This window comes from Solea senegalensis, linkage group LG15, assembly GCF_019176455.1.
Source record: "Solea senegalensis isolate Sse05_10M linkage group LG15, IFAPA_SoseM_1, whole genome shotgun sequence".
Classification (NCBI taxonomy): Eukaryota; Metazoa; Chordata; class Actinopteri; order Pleuronectiformes; family Soleidae; genus Solea; species Solea senegalensis.
The window spans coordinates 16,710,352-16,732,463 of NC_058035.1; the positions used below are offsets into that span (position 1 = coordinate 16,710,352).

Below are 22,112 nucleotides of genomic sequence, written 5' to 3' on the forward strand. Positions count from 1 at the left end.
AAGTGTTCTATGTAGGCCTTTCCAGCGTCTTACACCCTGCTGTGATGTGCTGCACTGTCTTAGTGGCATCTTTACACAGTTTACACCTTGGGCCCTGCCTGGTGTAATAGACCCCATCCTCTATTGATCTAGTGCTTAGTGACCTGTTCCTGTGCAGCCATGATCAGTTTCAGTCCAGCTTTCTCCAGCTGTTATGTTTTGCTGATATCAGCCACTTAGATTTGATGATGGAACATGCCATGTAGGGGTTTGTTACATTTAAATTGTCATCTGCTTACTTGAATATTTTCCTACATTCTTGCTCAGGCTCTAATTTGGGTGTGCCCAAACATTTTAAGGGCCTCAAACCTCTGAAGACCGACAAGCCTCTGGTCTAAAGAGTGGTATTTTACATGGCAGCAATGAGTTTTTTGGTGTGAAAAATACCACTGTTGCCACATATATCACTGATGATGTTCAATTTTTACTTTTCAGAAAATTATCAGCTGCCATGTTTCTCACCCTCACATTGTTGAGGAAAGGTATTCCTGGGAAACAGTGGATTGGAAAGTACCGGCGTCCACGGCAGATCACATGGCAGATGAAACGCAATACTGTGAAGCGTCTGGAGATTGAGGCTGAGAACGAATACTGGATCAGCCGCCCCTACATGTCTCCAGAGCAGGAGCACGGTCACGCTGCAGAGCGCAGAGCCCAGAACTGGCTCAAGATCAAGGAAACCAAGTTCAACAATTTTCCAGAACACAAGAACATTATAGATCATCTGAGTCATCTCAAAATCACAAAGACATGGTCTAGTTAATGTGAAATGACATGCAAGGACTTGCCAAATGTGACAATACAACATGTTTTCTTTTTGTTAATAACATTAGGCAGATGTTCTGTTGACAACCAATACCTTAGTAACCAGTTTTAATTTACTGTAAACTCTGTCTTTGTGTGCGTTTCTTTTCCTTTAAAAAAACTGAATCTGCACTGCAACAGGTCCGTAATTCTCCACATTGAGTACAGGCTCTGCAGATAATGAGCTCTGTGGCTACTGATTTTCAAGCTAATTAAGCAAATACAGTTTCATGTTGAGAAATCCAGGCTGCACTGGTTGGTTTATACAATCTCACTAATTATATAAACTGCTGAAGTGTGTTCCACATTATGTGGAAGTTGGCAGCCAGTAAACCCAGATATGTCTGAAACTAACATTTGGAAAACAAAAAAATGCATCATTTAATAAATTGTTGACACTCATGGTAATGGCTTTACTCCATTCATGGATTTTGTCAGACCTGCTGTAATTTATGGAAACGTGGGTTGTAGTGACATAATGATGTCATCATGTCACTCAATGGGTCTGTAGTGACTCAATGCAATTCAAAGACGTGTGACCTTCTCTGAATCATTGGTTTGTTTTTACTGTCTGGATGATGTGTTTATGACTTGTCTGATAACAGTTATTGCCCTTACACAACTTGTATTACAACACAAATTCAGGTCATATATCTGTGGGACACTACTTTTCAGGATCACTCGGTAAAGCTTTTTAAAAGTCATGAGTCTCTGATAATGCTGCACCTTCTACCTACTGATGTTCACAGGAAGAGATAGCTGTATCTACAGCTGTAAACGCATAAATGAACACATGGTGTGGCTGTGTACAGTCATAGTGTGGTATAAACAATATACCTGTGAGTGAAAAGGGCCTACAAAAACCAAACAAAGATTTTTAATTTTGACCATCCTTTGAGGAAGTGTATTCAATTTCTGCCAATAAACCCTGTTACACACTTTAATTAATCCCAAATAACAGGGTTAGTCTGAGCTCTGCTGGTCTTGGTATATAAGTCTTTAAAGAAGTGTGATGTGCATCTGAAGCAACAGGAAAGACCAAGACACCAAAGATACTTTAATGAGATGGTTTTTGTGTTTTCTATTTGGACCTTTTTTGTGCTTTTTGTTTAAATTTGGTGTGAATGTCATCACCACAAGAGATGATTTGGGCTCTGCGTGAGTTTTCGACACTGCGGGGTCCAAAATAATTGAACAGGATTAATGAGGTGTTTGGATAAATTGTGTCTTTGAGAGGGTGAATTCTACTGCAGGAATCAGAGGGAAAAGCCCACATGGTGCAGAGTCACTGCTCCTCAGGGACACATACTGTATTTCTAGAACCCGACTGCAGGCAGTTTTAACCAGAATCCTCCTGAACTGACTGCTCAGAGCTTTCCTTCCTCTAACACATTTTGCAATTGTAATCAGCTCTGCAGATTTAAATGCACTATAAGAACAAAAAGAATATGCTTTCAGAAATAATGAACAGTATTGCTCCTAAATTAAGCAATTTGCACTGTAGTGTATATATTTGTGCTTCATCAGTTCAGTGAAAATTTTGCAAAAAAAACAAATTGAAATATTAATAAATATTAAGCCATTCAATTGTTAAAATTGTAATATTTATTATTATCTACGTCTACCACATCTATAGGCCTATCTTAGGACTTTGGATTGTGTACATTCTTGCATACGCCACATTTGTGAAGCAGAGATTTAAATGTGCACGTGCTCACAGACCATCACAAATATTCAGCTGAACAGAGTGATATATTATAATATATTTGTAAATTTTAACAACAACAACGAAAATTGTACAAACTAAATGCAGTGGAGTAAAATTAAAAGATACATTAATTAGCAAATTGGCTAATTAAGTAGTTAATAATCATTAATATGAATTTACATTTTGAATTTAACAATCTTTTACGAGAGTAAAAAGACTAATTTGTCTCTGAAACAGTAGAATACAGTCGATGTATGGACGTGTTTGACCACCTGTGTTTACGACGACTCAGTATTGTGTGACAGTGAAACCAGCAACTCAGTCATCATTCAATATTTGATCATTTACAGCTGGTTTTTTACACCTTTTCTGACTGCGACCTGACAAAAGACCCGTTATGTTGGTTGGTTAAAAAAAGAAAAGAAAAAAAGAGGCAGTTTAAAATGCAAGTAAAGTGTTTCAGTAAGTAGAGGAGACCAGGGGTAATAAGATAAGATAAGACAAGATAAAATAGTCCTTTATTAGTCCCACAGTGAGGAAATGTAAATAGTCGAAGCAGCAAAGAGAGTAAAGATAAAGATAACTAATAATAAACATACATTTCCAAGAAAGATTTACCCCATAGTATAGGTTAGTTGTAACAATCTGTTTGAGTTGATTGAGGTTTTTCTTCAAGATTCAAGATTTCTTTCCTGTTGTTTTCTTTGACAGCCTATAGGAGGTTGTTGGTTTGTGCCAGTAGATTTATTTATTTTTTCTTTTTCAATCTCAAGTGCTGTTTTATCTTGTCACAACTTCTTCTCTGTTTCTCTTTGAGGGCCATCTTTACAGGTGTGTCAGTGAGTATTTGTTTCCTCTTTCTTCCTGTTGCAGGGATTTTTCTTGGTCCAGCTGAAGATGAGGGCTGGTTGGGAAGCCTGGGGGGGTTGGTGTTAGCATCACAATTCCATTGGTCTCACAGAAGTCGATAGCTGCAATTGACAGGCGTGACCTGTGGATATCCAGGAGAAGTTGCACGTTTTTCTCAGGGTTTACCTTGGTGTGGTTTGCAAAGTGCCCAAGGAAGATGAGAAAATCGACTTCCTGCATCCATCCTGATTTATTTCCACTTCCAATGCTTCCTATTGGCCCATCAGGTACAGAGTGGTCTGTGTAACGCACGTGTGGGAACACAAACATTGGAGAAATTGGTCTGGCATACTGAAATTTAAAGAAAACACAAATATAAAGAAAGGTTTGTTTTGGGTAGGTTGTTGTTGTTCTAACCTGGACGCTATCATTTTTATTTTATGACAAAAAATGCCACAGTCTCAGCTCAGTCTCATCATCCCGGTGCCGCGCGTCTGCCTCCAGCAGGTGGCGCTGCAGGTCCTGGAGGTGGAGCAGAGCAGCGGCTCCTCCTGCGCGCTGAGCCCAGCCGTTGTTTTTCCTCTCCTGGATGATGAGGTGCGTAAAGAGGCGCCAACAGCATCGCACCGGGCTGAGAAGAAGAGAGGAAGAGGAGGAGGAGGAGGAGGAGGAGGCTAATGAGCAGAGCGGAGCGGAGCACACAGACGGGCCCTGTCCTCCACGTCCACGCAGCGTGTCCACACTCACAGAGAAGACATGAAGAGCAGCGACGGACACAGGAGGACGCGCTCACGCACACACTGAGAGGAGACGCAGCATGGCGGGGGCCCGGAGGGGACTTGTGGCCCCTCAGAATACTTTTTTGGAGAATATCGTGAGACGCTCGAACGGTAAGAAGGAGCATTCATTTACTGCACCCGTTTATTATTGAACACGCAAACACTAACACAACAACACAAATAACAACAATAACCAGCCTGTTATGTCGCATCACAGAAGTTCACCAATTAACAAAATCAATTAGTGGTTGAAAGTTAATAATTTGAGCTGCGTAGCTAACAAAACTCCTGCAGTTACTACCTACGTAGTCATATTAACCTCATTCAGCTGATTAGTGTTAGCATTTTCAGATAATGACTAATTGGGAGTCCTTGCAGGTGTGTGCGTGTGTGTAAGACCTCTGCAAATGTTAATTGAATAATTGCTGTAGTTGAATAATTATACAGAACACAAATGTATATTCTGGTTTCTGATTTCTACAGTCTTTATGTAAAAGCAGGTAAATATATAATTAACTTTTTTTTCTAAACAATGTATAGGTATTATTATTATTATTATTATTATTGTTGGGACAGCTCTGCTTTATCTCTAGTTTGGAAGCAGCAGACTAAATTCGTTTTAAATTGTCCACCTCGTTATCTCTTTAAGCTACAAATTGCCTTGAATTATTATTAGAGTGTTGTTTGTTATGTATTTTAATGAGTCAAGAGACTCTGGAGAAAGGCTGAATCATAAGACTGCTGTATTTGTTAATTTCGTGACTGATATCGCCATCAAAACAACATTAAGTCATTAAAAAAACCATCTTACTCCACCTTCTGCTGTTGAAGTAATCCTCACAGAGGGTATTTGAAATCATTAACAAGCATCTAAAAATAAAGTTTCAGCACACAGACTCTGAGATGTTAAACATGTTATAATAGCACAATTGTTTTAACTGAATTTTAGTTAAATAACTTCCCTTCAGATTAATGTAAATGTGCTGTTCAGATGTGACGACAATTAACCACATTTGACAGCTGACCAATATTTTGGACATGGGTGTCAGTGTTATGTGACCTGCAGATGCTGCAGATACCGTCACTGCCACATCTAGGAACAAACACTGGACAAACAATAGTTAATTTGCTTGAAGTATAATAGTTTCAGCTAGATTTTGCATGTTTGTATGCACGTAGAGGGCACCACTAGCATTTGTACCCCTGTCACTCACATTAAAGTCTGTTATAACAGAAAGGGTGCATGCAGCTGTCCAGGTGATCCGTGTAATATTTAAATCACCAAGGTGTTTAAAAAAAAGAAAAACAAAGTATATGCATATATTAATGACCTCGGGTGTTTCGTGGATTTGTGAGGAGTAAATCCCTCCAGAAACAAAAGAGCCAAGACTATAATCTGCAGGATGCCAGCGAGAAACAGTGCAGAGGTTTGCGAGAGACACAGTAGTGGGTGGGCGTTGACAAACAGTGACACATTCCTTTTCATGCGACTTCCAGTCTGTCATCGAAGAATAACCGGCTTCAAGCTATAATTGAATGACTATTCCAGATTTCCATGTTCAGGTGCAGCAGTTCACTAGCTAGTCTAAGTGTAAGGAATAACATGTAGACGTCTGCAGTTATGTAACGTGGAGGGACATCCATCTGATTCTGTTCTGATGAAATAAAGATCACATTTGAAAGTTTACATTCATACAAGTGATTTGCAACTCACCATGACTGTCCTCCATGGCTCAAATTTTACATGCACCATCAACAACGTGTGAAACCACTCAGTGTTGAAGCACAAGGTATTTATGTAATAAGATAAGATAAGATGTACCTTTATTGATCCCCAGTTTGAAAAATTCAGAAATAGAATTAATCGCAGCAACTTTGTGAGTGACCCTAGACTCTAGAGGACTGCACTCTCCTCTATTATTCTTTGATTTTGTGTGCTTCCACGGAGCAGGGACATGAAGCCACATGGGTTCTGACCATTGGCTCATGTTGCATGCTCACATATTGAATGTATATCTAGGACCACTTATGGCTCTTTTCCACTACACAGCAGTCCCAGCACAGCTCGGCTTTTTACTTTTCCATAAGCGATAGTACCTGATACCTAGTACCGTAAATTTCGGCCTATTGAGCGCACCTGACTACAAGCCGCACCAGCTAGATTTTAAAAGAAAATAAATTTTGTACATATATAGGCCGCACTTGAATATAAGCCACAGGTTTTCATGTTGTAACCAGTAGCGGCGCCAGGATTCAATCTCTTATCAAAGGAGTTTCTTAATGAATGCATCCACTTTATGAATGGTGAGTGAGTGCGCGTGACTAGCACTGAATGAGTGGGCCACGGACAAAAGTGGGCCCACCTGTAACGCCGCGTATGGTTGTAACATGAGATATTAACACAGAAAGACGCTACACGGAAGTTTTTTCGTTGTTGTTTTTATTAAAACAACTTAATTTAAACACAGGGTGAACATGCACCTGCATGTTTAGAAAATAAAACAGCACCGACACGGCATCAACATGCCTGGTTAGAAAGTAAACACTGCACCAACACGACAGTAACACGTCTGGTTAGAAAAGAAAACACTTTAGCCTACCAGAAAAGTCATTGGTCGCTATCTTCATCTTCAGCGCATAATCTTTCCCTGCGTCTGTCTCACTTTTGCGTTTACTGCTAGAGAGTGCCCCCCGGTGGCCGTTAGCCAGTAAAAATCTATAAATTAGCCGCACCGTTGTATAGGCTGCAGGGTTTAAAGCGTGGGGAAAAAAGTAGCGGCTTATAGGCCGAAATTTACGGTACTTTTTTTAGTATCTGATCAAGCGAGCTGAGCCAATACTAAATGTGACGTCCACAGACTGTCGGCCACTGATTGGCAGAGTGTGACTGAACAATGCCGAACTGTAGATCAGTTAAAAAGAAATCCTGAAAACTTGAGTTAATCTCCAACATTTAGCAAGAAAATGTCTAAAATATAAATATTTAACAGAGGAGTCTGGTGGATTTTGTATTTCAGTTCTGCACTCCAGTCATGCAGGAAGTACTGAACAACAAACTACTTGAATCTGCAGCTGCTGTATCAAGTCACTAGTCACTAGTTTGTGTGTGTTGCGTAAAAAACTGATTTTAAAATCTGATTTTTGTGTCAGATCTGAGTCACCAGGCGGAGACTGAGATGCTTTGACCTCACTTTTGGGCAGCTGTTATCACGATGTGCAGCTTTTTGTAAAGTCTGTGGCTGCGACTAATAGCATGCTGTCCCCTAGAGTCTTTTAACATGAAGATACATGCACAATGCCAGCACCCGAGAACTGGACGATCTAAATGTAGCTAATATGCAAAATATTAACTCACACATAGAGCCAACATCTGACAAATACCTTTTTGTTGGGTCTTGAGCATTGTCCCATGTCTTTTGATTGTTAATTACATAACATTACAGATGGATATTTCAAGCTACAGTGTGTAAGTTTTGGTTGATTTTTTTGTTTTTATTGATTTTTATTATTCTGCCTCTGTTTGGTCTCAGTGAACAGAGATGATGTGACATTATGCTGCTGCGTCCTTCATCTGAAAACAGGCTCTGTCAAGCAATACAATCAGACCAGACTGAGGGAGCATTAGTGTGTATACAGCAGCAGTAGAATTCACTTTCAAAACTTTCCTTTTGCCTCAGTCTGCCTTGACATGAAATGAATCACTTTCGCATTTGATAAATACACATGGAGAGAGTAGTGTGCAGCTTAAGGACTTAATCAGCATTATGTGAACTCATCTGACAAAGGTTTGAATGTAAATGTATACACTACAGCTTTGAGCCGAAAACATTTATGTATAAAATGTATATAATACAACTTTAATTTAGCCAGTGGCTCCCCCAGACAAGGACAAAGTGTAGTTTTCTCCCCAGATGAACTTCTAAAATAGCTTGAATTAGTTAAAATTATTAGATATTATGGCAAAATGTGTCATTGACCTTAAATTCTGTAATGATAGGGCAGTAGTTCTAGTCATTAATATTTCCGATTAATAGCAGGTTGAATTTGAGAGTTCAATAGAGTTGTGGGTGGGTGGATTATGAATAATTATTTCGAAAAATTTATCAGTGCCTTCATAATTTACTGGTAAAAGTGTGCTTAAGTTAACTTGAACAAAATAATTGGTGTAGGTGGGTGGTAGGTAGATAATTAACAATAGGGCTGTAACTAGTGATTACTTTTATTGTATAATGAATGTATGAATGAACTTGTCCATACAATGCTGGAAATGGTTGAATTTTGAAGTCAGTGCATCTAAAACTGAAAAATGAGAACATCCTTAAATATATTATAAGCAAAGAAGTACAGTTTACTGTCACAGTGGAGCAAAGAAAGCAGAACATATTCATATTAACAGGCTAAAATGACAAAGAGTTCAACACTAAATGGATTAATTAATTATCAGAATAGTTTGCAGTTAATGTATGAATCAAGTTATAATGGCGTTATCATTGAAGACCTGATTAACATGTTCACAGTTGTAGAAACAGTCAGGTGAGGTTAGAACATCATAGTGGGTGAGGTTTGCTGGTTTTGCAGCACTGTTGTTGTAATCACCTGTCTCTCTCTGTTCTGGCTGACACGTCCCATCGTTTTTGTCCTGACATTCAACAGATGTTTTTCACTGTAATCTCTTAACCTCCTTTTTCTTTCCAAAACATTTCAGTTTGGACACTGTCACATAGACAGACAGGTACTATGATGTTTAGTTTGGCGTGCTGCTTCTGTTTTTCCTTTTGACATTGTGTTTTGCTTCTTTGTCATGTGTTCACTGAGTGTTCTGTACCAAATGCTGTTAATTTACAAAGCACTTGACTAATTAGACACCTTGAGATTGTATAAAAAGGTTTGCGACACAGAATAAACAAATCCACCGATAAAGAGTTTTAAGGAAAACATTTAACATCCTTCTGATCATTGTAAAGTAACACGTTGGCATGGAACGTCTGTCTGACCATGTTTGTGTCATCTGTCAGTGTTGACATGCGTTTAGCAAAATAATTTTGTGTGGTATGAAATCTGTGCGTGCTTTGCGTTATGTGTTCTTGTTTTCATTTCTTTATTTTTGTACCCCCGTGTTGTCACTTTGTCGTAATTTGAGTGGGTACTTTGCTGTTAGCTTTGCCATACTGACATTTTCTTTAATTATTTAGTTTTTAAAAATGGCCATAATATTCCCTAACTGAATACTTTCCACCAAAAAAAGGTGATAATCTTCATAGTTTTTGGTCCCAGTTCCAGATCAAAATAGATTTTATGGATTTGCATAAACAATTAAAATAAAGAAACAGTCAGAAGAGCAAATGATGAATTAAATGAATAATTTTGCTTTTGCCACAGCAGTTTAATTCACCTTATCACTCACAGGCTAAAAGTACTTGGATCTTTCCATTTGTTTTCATATAATCGATTGGTTGACACAATGGTGGAGGCTCGTTTATTAAAAGGTTCACTCCACAGAGGGTGATTATGATGATAAATTATTCTTTACTGCCAAATACATTAATATTATTCATATCGGCTGTCTTTAATTGTCAGATGTCACTGGAAGTGAAATGCATTAATCCTCATATTGTGCATAAGAATTCAGTATTAATGTATCCGTAATTATTGGATCTCCGCTGGCTTGTGTGCATACAAATCTATATACATATATATATATATATATATATATATATATATTTTGACAGATTATGCTTATTTTATTTGTCATGATTGAGTCATAAAGCCAGTTAAAAAACGAAAACGATCAGTGTTCATCCCTTATTCTAACAAGAAGACCATTTCAGGGTTACGTAATGACACCACATAACTGTATGTGAACCTTGGTTACAAAATCACTGAAGTTTATAAACGGGATGAAGCAAAATAGAGGAATTAAAATTTATCACCATTACACACATGAATGCGTTTAGCCAACATTTGAATAAGCCAAATACACAATATGAGAATTAATGTACTCTATTAAAACCGTGACATTTAAAAGTGATGAGAGCAGGCCTTAATATTTAGTTCACTGTATTTACCATTGAGGAATGATTTATCACAATAACTACTGTGTGTTAATGGGCCATATGATGAGGAAATACAGCTACTGTTGTCCCTTCAAACACATCTGAAACAGCTAATGAGGCCTAATTCATACTCAGCACAAGCACATGAAGGCAACTTGAGGTGAAAAGTGCAGCTAATGAGCAACTCATAAGAAATGTCAAGGAAGCGAAGAACAGTTGATGTTTAGGTCACATTTGTGTATACACCCTGAGAGGAGTGCGTACAGAGCCGCAGACCATCAAGGACACTAATGGAAATCTAGTGTTTAATAGCTCTCAAAGGTAGAGTTAGTGGTTCTTTTTAAGAGCAGAACTTATGTCAACTGCAAGTTCATCATGCCTCTGTCATATTTGCCACTGAAAGTTGTACCTTTTTAAATGACAACTGCTCAGATACTTTACTTAAATAGTATATTGTGAAGGATTTAGAAACATCTATTGGTGAAGTCTATAGACTCTCTAGGAGAGTCTATGGTCGCTTTTATTTATCATGAAAAACCAAAAAGTGTTAGTTTGTTCATTAAAAACATGGTCATGATTAAAAACATGGATTCATTCCTGATATTAAATTTCTCATTCTGTGGAAATGAAAACAAAATTCAATTTTAAATTTCCTTATTGTCCATTTTCTCTTTTAACATGAGTAGTGTAAAGCTGAAAGGTGTGGGGAAAATGTCTACATTTTTGCGATTGCTATTTAAGTCCAGCTTCAGTTCAATATGGCTCAATTAACATTATTAAAGCATTACATGCTTTTTTTAATTGGTGTAGAATACAGAAAATTTAACAAATCAATGATTAAATTGCAGCCTTTGCAAATTGTAGTGTTTCAAAATGTGATTTTGATTCATAAATGATTAAATGTTTAGCCCTAATACTCCATTCATTCACAGTCGTCTCCATCATTTTATTTTTCTAGTCGTCATGACTGTGGGTGTTTACTGTAACCCAGTCACATTGTGCCACGATCTTAATCGTCAGATCACGTCACTGCTGTTCAAATTTTGAATCGGTTTCCTCATCATCATCATCACCCTCGTCAGCTGTCATGGCAGTCATTTGCCTCCTCCGTCCCACTCACGTCGTCTCCATATCAGTGGCCTGTTTGAGCCCAGCTCGTCCGTCCATACATCACCGTCCTTCAGATCATCAGGATCCTCTTTATCACATCTCTCCCACCATCAGTGTCTAGTCCCTGGGGTTTTCACAGCCTCCGTTGGCTTTGTGTGGGGTCATGTCGGGGTCTTTTACATTTATATACAGTATAATATGACTTTCTCTCCTCTGGAAATAAAACTTGTTCATTGGTCAACTGAATCTTCCCTCATTGGATTAGCTTTATATATAGTTCAGGTCAGATATTCCTCTAGAAAAAAAAACAGTTTAGTTTCCATCAAATCCTTGTCTTTGATAACTCTTAATTTTGAGTATGATGTTGTTTACAGTCGTTGCCTCTCACCCTTTTCTGTCCCGTTGACTTTCAAACAGATACCAACTTTGTGCTGGGAAACGCTCAGATAGTGGACTGGCCCATTGTCTACAGCAATGACGGTTTCTGCAAGCTGTCGGGTTACCACCGAGCCGAGGTGATGCAGAAAAGCAGCACCTGCAGGTAGGCAACAGGAGACGCACACAAGTTCAGCGATTACAAAAACTCCAAAGATTAACGTGACGCTGCAAAATAAAAACTTACCATGGCTACAGCTGTCTCGCTAATCTGGATGAGCTCCATTCTGTGTGGTTAAGCGAAACTAATCCCAGTGTACACCTCACTAGATTTACTATGTTGTTAGTGCCTGCAGTAAACAGCCTCTCACTCAGATTCTTGCATCATGTCGACACGGACTGTTGCACAGTATTTTGATTGAAGGTTTGATGTGTATTTGCGTCTGAAAATTGAGTTAATGTTGTTTATGCTGGTGTAGAAGATATTTTCATGTCTCTGTGCTTTTACTGTTATTTGTGTTTACGCCTCTTAACACCCAGTTGATAACCATCAAGATGCTCATATAAGAAAGATAATGTAATACGGTTCAAGTGCTAAGGAAACGATGGACTGTGCCGATGATAGTCACTGTGCAGTGATAATAGTGCAGTGTTTCCAGATATGATTTATTTTTTAAGTAATGCTTATTAATTTAAAGGGACAAGAGAATGTGGTATAATATAATATGTTGCTGTTTTAGCCTGGTAACATTTCCTAATTGGCTATTTAACCTGAAAATGGAGACCGATCAGGTATAAACTGGCACTAAATAAAATGTTAAGGGATCTATGAAGTTCAATTTTGGCCACATTTTATGACAGTCTGATGGCTGATGAGGGATTTAACTCGGTAACATAAATGTCAACCTCATTGTAGTAATTCCAGGGAATCACCAAAGTCACGGCAGTTTCACAGCAGTCCATCTGATGGTTGGTGAACGGTTTAAAAGGTGTGTGTGGAATTCAACTGTTTGGTTAAAGGGCTGAGCAGAGAAGCGTGTGTATAGAGTGTAATCATTTCTGGTTTGAGTCCATGTTTTGTACTGTACTCCGTGTGTGTGTGGGGGTTTTCTCTGCGACTCCTCCCTCCTCCCACAGTCCAAAAACATGCAGACTGTTAATTCAGTATAGTGAATTGAGACACTTTCAGACATGAACTTCATGTCTCGTCCAACAGGAGTTTTTTGTTTGTTTACATAGGACACCTGCATATCGATTGATTGACTGTCTGCAACAGTAGGAGAATCTCTTGAGTTGCTGAGAAGTTTCTCCTGATGTGTTCTCACATGAAACCCTCAGACATTACCAGAGAAAGCTACCCTAACCCTGAGCTACCATAGGAAGCTGGTAGGAGACGCTCTAGAGTGATTTCTAGAGACATTTGTGTTCAGGTCCCTGCTGGAAAAACTCTGACTATGCAGAGAATCTCTGCAAGTCTGAAAGCAGTTACAGAGACTCTATATTGACCATGGATGTGAATGAGAGTTTGATTTTTTTTCTGCGTTTGCTGGTGACCTTTCCCGGGTGTCAATACATGACGTTAGAAAAAATCCAATTATTTAAAAATACACAAACACGTTAGTCCAGCTTGTACCAAATTTGTCAAAGTTGGACTAGCACATGTGCCACACGGTGGAGCAGGGGTTAGCTGTTGTTGCCTTGTAGCAAAAATGCCCGGGACAAGAGCTGCATGGAGTTTGCATGTTCTTCCATGTGTGCATGGGTTTTATCTGGGTTCTCCGGTTTCCCAAACATGCAGAGGTTATTTAGACAATAGGTGTGAGTGTAAGAGTGAATGGTTGTTTGTCTCTATGTGACCCTGTGATGGACTGATGAACTGTCCAGGGTGTGTGCCCTGCCTTATGCCAGCTGGGATTGGCACCAGCAACCCCTACAATCCTCATGTGGAGGATAAAGGGGTAGACAATGGATGGACTATCACACTGAGGAGTACTTTTCATGTACTGTTTTGAAATGGAATGAAACTGACCGAGGTGCTCTGTACATGTTCCACAGTCCCCAAACCTGGGCTCTGACCCATAAATGGAAAGAAAACATCAAGAAAAACAAAACCTACTGAAGAGGAGAAAGAATTTATCATTTTAAGAATTAAATATTTTGAGTTGATGTATGGTAAAACGACATAGTGGCACTCGACGTGGCGCTAACTAGCCACCAGTAAAAGTTATTTTGGTCTGTTATGTAATAGGTCAATTAGAAAATGACCGTTACTGACAAGCTGAGACAAGCTTATCTCTTCATGGAGATGAACTGAATGTTTCCCCTGCGACTCTCAAAGGAAAACCAGTTTCAATGATCAATCACAGATATTAACATACATAATGAAAATGTGAATAAAGGTCATGGACCTCCACAGTGGACTTAAGTTGAATAGAAACAGATTGAGCTCCGTTTTCTGCTTCTCATCAGTTGCTTTTCCTACTGGACCTACGGTAACTGAGAGGAAGTGCATCTCTCAACTCAGCAGAGGAAATCAAATCTGTGATGTAATCATGTTGTAAAAACTGAAACGTCCTCCATACCAGCGACTGTTACAATAAACTGTGGACGCGGTCTCCCTCGGGCAAACTCCCCAGTAGGCATCGAGATATAAAAAGTGACTCGCCTTCCTGTTGGAGTGAACAGTTTTGGGACGTGTGTTGTATGTCGCCACCGTATTAATCAGATCACATGGACACAGTCGGTACTGCCAGGTTTGAAAAGCGTGGGAGGTTTTGTTTTTAGTGGGAGATGGTGTTTGTCACAGCCAAGACTGCAGCCATTACTGATTTATCCTCGCAGGTCCCCAGACATAAGCTTCAGATGATTTGCCAATACAAATATTGAACAGTGTGAGTGAGACAATTTGTTCAAGGCTTATTTTTATGTTGGTAGATGGAGTGGATTGTTTACTGGAGGAGAACATCTAAAAATGTTGTCATTGTGGTTTTTTATGTACATATCTGAATTTATGTACGTAACATCACAATGCTATGTAAATAGTATTGTGATATAAATACTATCATATATTGAAGATGATGTTGCACCAATGTCAATGTCAATGTCTTTTGTGTGCACCTTGTTATATAATAGTGCATCTGGTGTGTGGGTGGCAACAATTTATCAGTTATTAATCATTAATTGACAACTATGTTAGTCTTCAATTCATTGGTTTAAATGAGTTTATTATTTACGTGTGATTCCAGCTTCAGTCACACAAGAAGACCCGGGTCCTTTCTCCATGGAGTTTGCATGTTCTCCGTGTGCACATGTTATTTTTTTCCCAGTTTCCCCACAGTCCAAAAACATTCAGATTTAGGGATTAGGCAAATTGGACACTAAATTGTCTGTGAGTGTGAGAGTGGATGGTTGTCTGTCTCTGTGTGGCCCTGTGATGGACTGGCGACCTGTCCAGGGTGAACCCCGTCTTTCGCTCTATCTCAGCTGGGATTCGCACCAGTGACCCTCATGTGGAGGATAAGATGGATGGATGAATTTCTTGGACGTTTGATAACTATTGTCTGGTTTCCTTGCTTCAGAATCATCATCATTATGAAGAAACACTGATGGACATTTGGATGCACCCATGGTGCACAGCAAATATCCATTTTCCATTGTTGAAACTAGATGAAAATATGATTTAAACTTACAAATATGTGCAGTGAGGCTGAACGATTTGGGTAAAATATCAAACTACGATTTTTCTGACAGATCTTGTGACTGCAATTTGATTTGCAAAATCCTCTTTTACTAAAGCTTCAAGCTGTTGTAAAGCCTCAGTTTATTATTCAGTTAGTTAGTTTTAATACAGATTACCATCACCATCTAGATATTTTCCATACTTGAATAACTTAAATTAAACTGAAGCCTTTTGCTATTTGCAGTGAAGCATTTAATCTCATGTGCAGACGTATTTGGCAGAAATTAAGCAAAAGCACAAGGCACATGCGTAGATATCATTCCCCAGTTAGCAAGTCATGTGCATTTGTATGGTAGCCTATTACTCCCCTCTAATTATACAGCAGTAAATGGCAAATGTTCTCATATACTAGTTTTAACATTTTTTTCATTGAACTTCCTTTATTCAACGAATATAGAATTCAATCAAGCTATGAATGTCATGGGCCTGAAGTGCAAATGAGAGCAGATGTGCCATATCACAATTCAACGAGGCAATGCTGCGGAAAACTCTTAATGCATTATTGGAACATTTTACATTTATCCTTTGTCTCTGCAGCGTCAGAGTGTAGTCTCATTAAATTTAGCCCTCCTCTTGTATTTCATAACAAACTAAGTTATATTTAGATCATGCTGGAACACGCTGCTACTGAGGGTGGCAGTAACAAGCAAAGTGAGATGAATGTTTCTGCAGCGTGGTTAAATGTGCTCATGGTTTTTGACCCATGCTCAGGTTTAATTTGTTTTTGAGAGGTACTTTGCATTTGGCCAATTAAACACCAGATCACATTCATCTTCTTTACACTTTCAGGATATATTTCAATGAGTGTTAATCCACTGCTGCTCTATTTTTAATGTAGCCTATTTCTCCCCTCTAAAGGTCTGGGAATCAGTAAGTGGTCTGCACAATTTAGCTGTAACTATTGATAAATGACATTTTATTCATTGTATTGCTTCTATTTCTATTGAAAAAGAAGTATAAGGTTGAAGTTCAGTATGACGATGTACAAATGTGCTATCGATGCAAATGAGAGCAGATTGCCATATCACAATTCAACGAGGCAATGCTCGGAAAACTCATTAATTTATTGGAACATTTTAGATTTCCTTTGCACTCTGCAGTGTAAGAATGGATCTATAAAATATTCAAATGGTTATTTTCCCTTTTGTGTTTTCCAGCTTCATGTACGGGGAGCTCACAGACAAGGACACCACGGAAAAAGTGCGACTCACATTCGAGAATTATGAGATGAACTCGTTTGAGATTCTCATGTACAAGAAGAACAGTAAGTAGCACATGTGACACGTATGTTACCAAAAGGGAGAAATCAAATGTTCCATTGTCTTGTCATGCAAATGTTCTCCGAGCCTGTGTAAAGTACAAGCAAGTTCAAAGGCAGCCCAGAATATTTCTACCTCCACAGAACTGGTCAAGAACGGGACCAGAGAAATGTGCAAACGCTGTTAGTTTCCACTCACAGGTGTAACCTTGCTCTGCTTGCAGAAGAATACATTTCACCAAAGACCATGATTTATTTTTAAACCTATGTATTATTATATAATCTATGTCATCAGATGTTGCAGCTAAATGTACGTCTTCTCTTTTTCTTGCCTCAGGGACGCCTGTGTGGTTTTTTGTGAAGATTGCTCCAATTCGAAATGAACAGGAGAAAGTGGTCCTGTTCCTTTGCACATTCAGTGACATAACAGCCTTTAAACAGCCCATTGAAGATGATTCTTCCAAAGGTTTGAGTCAACTCATTTAATATGTTCAACTTTCAATCAGCCCTCTATCAAAACTGATAACGCTACGTTTTCATCTGTGTTTGGCCATCAAATGCCCCAATGCACTTTTTCAAATACCTCCGTGATCTAACTTACAGGCAGAGGTAACACAATTCCACCCCGTGTATTGTGCATCTGCTCTGACAAGCACCCAGTCAGTCAAATACACACCTCGCTATGCTGGTTGTGAGCTCACGAAACACACACAAAAGATCTCTTGGACCATGTGACTGTTGATTTTTGAATGTCAATTACATTGAAGTAGAATTGACTTTCACTGCCAACTTCAGATAGGCATCAGTTTGAATTGGTACAAGAGAGGAGCTACAAACAAGTAGTAGTGACATTAGCCTGAGATTGTAGTTCAAGCTTCAGTATCAACAGGCAGTAAAGGTACAGGCATCAGACACCAGAGTGGCTGTAGTTAGTCCCTTAAAGACAAAGAAACGAGAAGTCTGGACAAATGTTCCACTACCTTGAGCAGAAAGTCGCAGATATCGTTTGCCATAAAGTGCTTTGCAGCCATATGCCGTGTTTCCACTACGTAGGCAAAGTCACCACAGCACGGCTGCATGAAATTGCCGTGACTTGTAAAGCAGTTGTTTTCAGTGTAACTGAATCATTAGAATCAGTTAATTATAAGGATTTGTTCAGTGCTTCCTCCATGTCAGACACTGTTCTGAAATACAGCGGCAGGGTCTGTGATCGCAGGCTTTAAGCAGTGTGTCGCTAAATACACCAGACTTCTCTGTTAAATGATGATTTTAGACATTTCCCTGCTAGTTGTTGGAGATGAACCCATGCTTTCAGGATTGTTAAGTCTTTTTAACTGATCTAAAGTTCGGCATTGTTCGCTTTTCTTGTGTCGAACGTCTTGCTCATGCCTCTTCTCGTGACGGCAGTTTGCTGACATCACGAATAGTATTGGCTCAGCTTGCTTGGAACCTTGCCAGAGCAGGTACTAAAAAATCTATACTATTGCTAATGGAAATGCAAAAAACTGTGCCGTGCCAAGGCGAGTCAAGTAGCGCTAGTGGAAAACGGGATTGAAATGACACTTACGAGGGTGAACCAAAATACTACAGCTGACCAGAGATTATACAATTATACAATTATAGGAAGAGCAGATGAAAAAATCCTGTGGGGTCATTTTGAATGTCTGTGTGATGCAGTTTTCAGACAAACAAAGTCCTTCTCAGCAGTTTATACACATCCTCTTCAAAGTTGTTGATGCCAAGGCAATACTGCAGGTGCCAGACTGTGACAGAGAGCCTGTCATAGCCTCAGAAAATATCCAGTTGCACAAAAACATCTTGAAAATCGCGCTTTTATAGTTTGTGGTGACTGACTGTGTTTATAATCTTTCAGGCTGGGGAAAGTTTGCCCGGCTCACACGAGCTCTAACGAGCAGCAGAGGAGTCTTACAACAGCTGCAGCCCACGGTTCACAAAGGAGAGAACGTCCACAAGCACTCCCGCCTAGCTGAGGTACGCCACAAAATTATCAACCGCTTTGATAGGCTTTTTTTTCCCCCAAAATCATTTCAAGTTGCTTTATAATAATGTAATTTGTCTGTAAAGAGGAAGAGAAAACATCAGAAGAGCGTTTAGAGGATGCATACCTTTATCAAGACGAACACCTTTTCTCACCATGTCAAAGACTCACAGTCGATAACCGTCTGTTGCCCTCGTCAGGCTGGTGTGAGCAGCACCGTCAGCTCTTGTCAGCTTGACAGCCAATTCAACTGGTATGTAACAACTGCAGCAGGAATGCATCACAGGGCAAGAGTGAATCGATGAACTGGCAGGGACTGACTGAGGGAAGACAAAATACTACAGGTGTGGCTTAATGAAAGCAGAACATGAATTCAAGCTGGTGGACATGGAATAATGACAGGAGAAGAATGTTAGTTTTTGAAATAAAACAAGATGAAGCAGATATTACAATGTTGGATCGGTGTTGGGGACTATCAATGAGAGAGTGTTCAGCTCCAGCCAATCAGAAGACGGGAAGAGACATGGAAATGACAGATCAAGCGGGTCCTCAGTTCATTTGGACATTTGGATGAGAATACACCTGTTCATTAAGTCACTGTGCTTTCATGAGTCCAACCATCTGTGTGATCAACCAAAACAAATACATGTGCATGGCCAGATAATTATTATTAATTACCAAGGCACATATCGCGCACACTGGTTGCTTGTCGGTTGTGTGCGAGTGCAACTTTTTCCCCCCCCGACATATGCCAGCTGAGGTGTTTACCGGGCTTAAGTCTGGGAAAAATGAACCACAGGCTACACTTAATGCAAAATGCAAACAACAGATATCTCATCGGTCCTCTCATCAAAGCTCCGCCACAAAACACTGGAAGTCATCACCTTTAGTGGAGGTTACTTACTTGTTTATGCTTTTCTGGCTTGTTGTGAAGACTCTGGTCACACACCCAATGTGTGAGAACTACAGACTCCTCCAGACAACTTTAGGATGTGATAAAATGGCTTTCAGGAACAATATTCACACAGCACTTCTAAAGAACAGTTGACCTCCTCCACCTCACCATCAGTATGACATCGTTCTTGTTTGCCATTACTCTCCCCGTGTAGGTCCTGCAGCTTGGCTCGGATATCCTACCGCAGTACAAGCAGGAGACCCCCAAGACCCCCCCTCACATCATCCTGCACTACTGCCTCTTCAAGACCACATGGGACTGGGTTATCCTCATCCTCACCTTTTACACAGCCATCATGGTGCCCTACAACGTCTCATTCAAGACCAAGCAGAACAACGTCACGTGGCTGGTGGTGGACAGCATCGTCGACGTCATCTTCTTGGTGGACATCGTTTTGAACTTCCACACCACATTTGTTGGACCCGCAGGTGAGGTCATCTCGGACCCCAAGCTGATTCGAATGAACTACCTGAAGACGTGGTTTGTTATTGACCTGCTGTCCTGCCTGCCCTATGATGTCATCAACGCCTTTGAGAACGTCGATGAGGTGAGTAACCGTGGTCACGAGTGTTTGTGGGGATGTTTGGCGCACATGAGGTTAAGGTACTAATACTTATATAATCTATTAGCATTTCAATTATTATTCAAGTCTTAAAAAAATTATAAAATGTAGATGAGCCAGTACCAGCAGAGCAATTTTCTCCCACTCATGATTAATGGTATTGGTAATTGCGGCTCATTTTCTATTCAAGGATGCTGCAGTATTATTCTTGAATAGAAAATGGTCAGCAAGTCATTATATTTTGATGACTGATGATTTGTTTTGACAAGTTATGACCTCATATCAAGTCATTGGAGGCACAAATAATAAAACCTAATGTAGTGAGTAGTTTGATTTATTCAGGATTAGGAGTCATTGTATTTTCTGTTAAAGAAAATCCACTTATTTCAAAATGGGTGCTGTCAAGCAACACTATCAGACCTGACTGAGGGAGTGTGTGTGTGTGTACAGCGTCAGCATAGGTACAAGAAGACTGTATCCTGTCAAGCTGCTTAATGATAGAGTTATTTTTCAGTGTGATCAGGGTGGTGTTTCTACTGAAGTGATCAGTGTCAGTATATTGTTCATTAAAGCAATCACAATTATGTTTGTAATTAAGGAATCACTGTCAGTAGTGTTTGCAATAAACCAATCAGTGTTGTGTTCCTGGTAAAGTGATTAGTGTGAGTGTAATAGTTTTAATAAAGTGGTCAGTGTAGTGTTCCCAATACATATGCACTGCCAAGCAAGCAATAATAACAACAATAGTAAACTGCTTATATTAACTGCATCAGATGTGAGCTGTGGGAACCAAAAAAAAGGTCCCATAACAGCTCTCTGTAAGTAATTTAAATCAAAATTAAAGAAAGTCTGATATTTCTGCTGTATATTGTGAGACGGGTGCTCTGTTGGTACTGGCTCATTTCATTTCAGATGATGGAGCTGCTGTCGGATTGTCAGGAGCAGAACCACCTTAACACACGGCTCTATTCTCCTGAGCTCTCCCTTGCGGGCACTAATTAGCCTTGGGAATAATACAAGTGCTTGCTTACTCTCTCACCGCCCTTTCCCAAGCATGTCAGGGAGCTACGGTGGCCTTTGCAGACCAGAATGATGTGAACTCTCTTTCACAACACAATCTCCTCACTTTCAGTCTCCCACTTTTGCTGCTGTTTCCCTTCTTTTTATTGATTTATGTGGTAATGGCCACATAAATAAAGATCTGTTGTTGAAACGTTGCGGCGCAATACGGGGACCTCTGTAAAGTGAGGCCCCTACAAGTTCATATATAAAAAAGGCTTATTCCAAGGCTATGATTATACACTTATTTGTATAATTATGCTATAATTGCATGTATCTGTGTGGCTGAGGGTTGGTGGTGTCATTTCCAGGGTACCCTTAGTTGAACCTTGGAAGTCTGTTGACTCTCGGCACTGGGCGCCGCAGACTGTGGGAGTGTGTTTGATACGTGGCTGGACATTTTCAAGGGTCTTTTGCTTTGAAACTTCAAAGTCTGTTGACTTTCGACACCGGACGGTCCAGACTGGGAGAGGGTGGTTGACGTGAGGTTGGGCAAATCCGAGGGTGAATTGCTTGAAATCTTGGAAGTCTGTTGACACTGGGTTCTGGATGGTCCAGGTCCAGACTGGGAGTGGATGGTTGACGTTCGGCTGGACAATTTCCCGGGTCTACTGCTTTGAAGACCAGAACTCTGTTGACTTCCGGCACTATTTGCTCCGGATTGGGAGCTGATTTCGTCCAGCTGCTGCTGGATCTTGTAGAGGTCATGTGGTGTAAACCACCACCTCTTTTCCTCTGCCTGAGATGGCAGCTGCTGCCTCTGCTGCAAAGAGTTCTTCTTTGAGGAGGTGGCCGAGGACACAGACGAGTTAGTGGATGAGGA

At 39.9% G+C, this 22,112-nt stretch overlaps 2 protein-coding genes across 4 annotated transcripts in view; both read left to right on the forward strand.

Moving 5' to 3' along the window:
- The first annotated feature begins 474 nt into the window (after nt 1-474).
- mrpl57 (mitochondrial ribosomal protein L57) lies at nt 475-1,245 on the forward strand. Its single transcript, XM_044045823.1, has one exon. It carries the CDS (start codon nt 491-493, stop codon nt 800-802), a length of 312 nt encoding a protein of 103 aa, XP_043901758.1. The 5' UTR covers nt 475-490; the 3' UTR covers nt 803-1,245.
- A 2,831-nt stretch (nt 1,246-4,076) lies between these two features.
- The window catches only part of kcnh1a (potassium voltage-gated channel, subfamily H (eag-related), member 1a), a 44,980-nt gene continuing 26,944 nt past the window's right edge, over nt 4,077-22,112 (forward strand). For 2 of the 3 annotated variants that reach the window (XM_044045817.1, XM_044045819.1), the window contains exons 1-7: nt 4,077-4,290; nt 8,885-8,911; nt 11,760-11,883; nt 16,614-16,720; nt 17,052-17,180; nt 18,588-18,706; nt 19,823-20,215. In XM_044045817.1, coding sequence (XP_043901752.1) covers nt 4,218-4,290; nt 8,885-8,911; nt 11,760-11,883; nt 16,614-16,720; nt 17,052-17,180; nt 18,588-18,706; nt 19,823-20,215 — 972 coding nt within the window. In that variant the 5' untranslated portion in view covers nt 4,077-4,217. The remainder of the gene's footprint in view (nt 4,291-8,884; nt 8,912-11,759; nt 11,884-16,613; nt 16,721-17,051; nt 17,181-18,587; nt 18,707-19,822; nt 20,216-22,112) is intronic. The other variant, XM_044045820.1, reaches the window with a different exon arrangement.